General features: G+C 66.7%; 1 protein-coding gene across 1 annotated transcript; it reads left to right on the forward strand.

Moving 5' to 3' along the window:
- Window positions 1–199: 199 nt before the first annotated feature.
- AURANDRAFT_9920 (hypothetical protein) lies at window positions 200–445 on the forward strand (the record flags this gene model as incomplete). The annotated part of the gene is made up of 1 exon (XM_009044959.1): window positions 200–445. A coding segment is annotated over one exon (246 nt), but the record flags the coding sequence as incomplete, so codon positions are not given.
- Between the last annotated feature and the right edge of the window lie 1,791 nt (window positions 446–2,236).

Consider the following 2,236-nt stretch of genomic DNA (forward strand, 5'->3'; position numbering starts at 1 on the left):
CATCGCGCTGAGCAGCGGCTTCGCGGCGGTCTACACGGAGAAGGTCATCAAGGCCCAGCGGCCGGCGCCCGAGGCCAACGGCGCGACGTCGCCCCGCGAGACGGGCCTCGCCTACACGCAGATCCAGCTCGCGATGACGTCCCTCGTCATCGAGGGCGCGTGGGCCGCGATGACCGACTCCGCGAACATCCTCGAGCACGGCCTCTGGTACGGCTTCGACTACAAGGCCATGATCTCCGTGGGCAACTCCGCCATGGGCGGCCTCACGGTCGCCGCGGTCCTCAAGTTCGCGGACGCGGTCCTCAAGGGCTACGCGACGGCCATCTCCGTGCTCCTCACGGGCGTCATGTCCATGCTCCTCTTCGGCACGTCCCTCAACGCCGAGTACGTCCTCGGCATGGTCAACGTCCTCGCCGCCGTCATCCTCTACAACGCCAAGAACCTCGACGCCAACGCGTGGTAGGCGGCGCCGCGTCCTCTCTCGCCGCCCCCCTCGACCGCCCCTCCGGCTAAGCCGCACTATGTCTGCCATGTATGTTGCTATCGGCGCGGAGAGGGGTCGACTCGGAGGAGCGGCCTCGCCTGCAAAAAAAAAAAAAAACTGACGCGAAGAGCGCGAGCGGCAAAGAAGGAGCACACGAGTCAGCCGGCTATGACTCGAAGATCTCCACAAATGCCGCGGAGACCGAAAGCGGCTTCCGGCAGACGGGGCACTCGGGCCCGCGCCTCGCGGAGGACGCGCCCGCGGCGATCACCACGGCGCAGTCCCTGCAGCAGGCCTTGTGCCCGCAGGGCAGGAAGGCCGCGTTCGGCGCATGCTCGAGGCAGACGCAGCATACCGGCGGTTTCGGCGGGGCCTCGGGCTGCGGCACCGCGGCCTCGGGCTGCGGCGGCGGCGCGATTCCGACCGCTTGCATGAAGCTGGACGCGGCGGCTCGAATTTGGTCGCGTTGCTCTCGTAGCTCGGCAGCTTCACCCTCGGCCGCGCGCAAGCGTGTGGCAGCTTCACCCTCGGCCGCGCGCAAGCGGTCGGCAGTGTCACGCTCGGCCGCGCGCAAGCGGATGCGGTCCGCGGCCAGCACGGTCAGGTCCGCGCCGAGCATCTTCAGAGCCACGAGCGCGAGGCCGTCGCCGCGAGACGCGGCGACGTGCGCGGGAGAGATGCCGCTGGAAGTTTTTTTGTCGACGCTGCCGACGATCTCCGCGCACAGAGTGAGGAGCGCCCCGCTGTTGCCGCGGTCGACGGCCTCGTGCACGAGCGTCCAGCCGTGGTGGTTCGCGGAAAGGTCCGCCGTCGCGAATTCGAACTCGATCAGCCGACGGAGAAAGTCCACATCACCCCCTGCGACCGTCTTCCAGAGCAGACGCTTCTTGAGTTTCACACTCACATGTCTCCGGGCCAGTCGCGCTCGGAGCGCTGGAACCCGGTGCGGATTATCAGGCGCAAATGTACGTAGAAAGTCCTCCAACTCGCGCACTTGGCGTGTCGCCGTGCGCCCGCGATTCCGACCAGTTGCCGGGTGCTCCGCCATGGCAGCTGTGTCCGCGGCCCCGCGCGGCGCGCCGAGCTGCCGTCCACGATCGAGAGGGGCTGCCTCCCTCGATAGTCTTTGAACCGGCGCCGCTCTGCTCTGCGGGTTATATTGGGGGGATGAACGCTTAGTGTTGACGGTCTGTTTTCCTTCCTATGTGGGGACCACAAGAGCCTGAAGCTAATCGGGGTTTTGTGGACTCCTCGGGGTGGTCTAGTTTCTATGCGAATCTGCCCAGCTATCTTATCCTACCTCGGTAGGATCACGCTGCCCCCTTTAAAGAATCGAGGGAAAATCACGCAGTGACTCGGGACAAGAGAACTCGGCAGAAGGCCCATTGCATATTGGGACCGCGGCGATCCTTCAATAGAGCCAGGGTTAGGACCGGGATTTTTTTTATTGAAGTTTCAAACTGTTTACTACACGATCGCTACAGCTGTGACGACACGCGCTGGCAAGTAACCCGAGGCAGCCCCATGGACCCCCTGGCCGTGCCGGCGCAGCCGGACGACGAGTCGCGCGTTCGCCGGCGGTCGCGGACGTCGCGCACGTTTGACGACGACGCCGAGGTCCAGGCAGCGCGGGCTGCGGTCGTCGCCGAGGCCGAGGCGTGCCTCGTCGGCGACGCCTCCGACGCCGGCGCGCCCGCGGCCGCGCCGAGCGCGGCGCCCGACGTCGCTGTCGCCGAGGGCCCGCCGCCCGCG

Source organism: Aureococcus anophagefferens, assembly GCF_000186865.1.
Source record: "Aureococcus anophagefferens unplaced genomic scaffold AURANscaffold_1124, whole genome shotgun sequence".
NCBI lineage: Eukaryota > Pelagophyceae > Pelagomonadales > Pelagomonadaceae > Aureococcus > Aureococcus anophagefferens.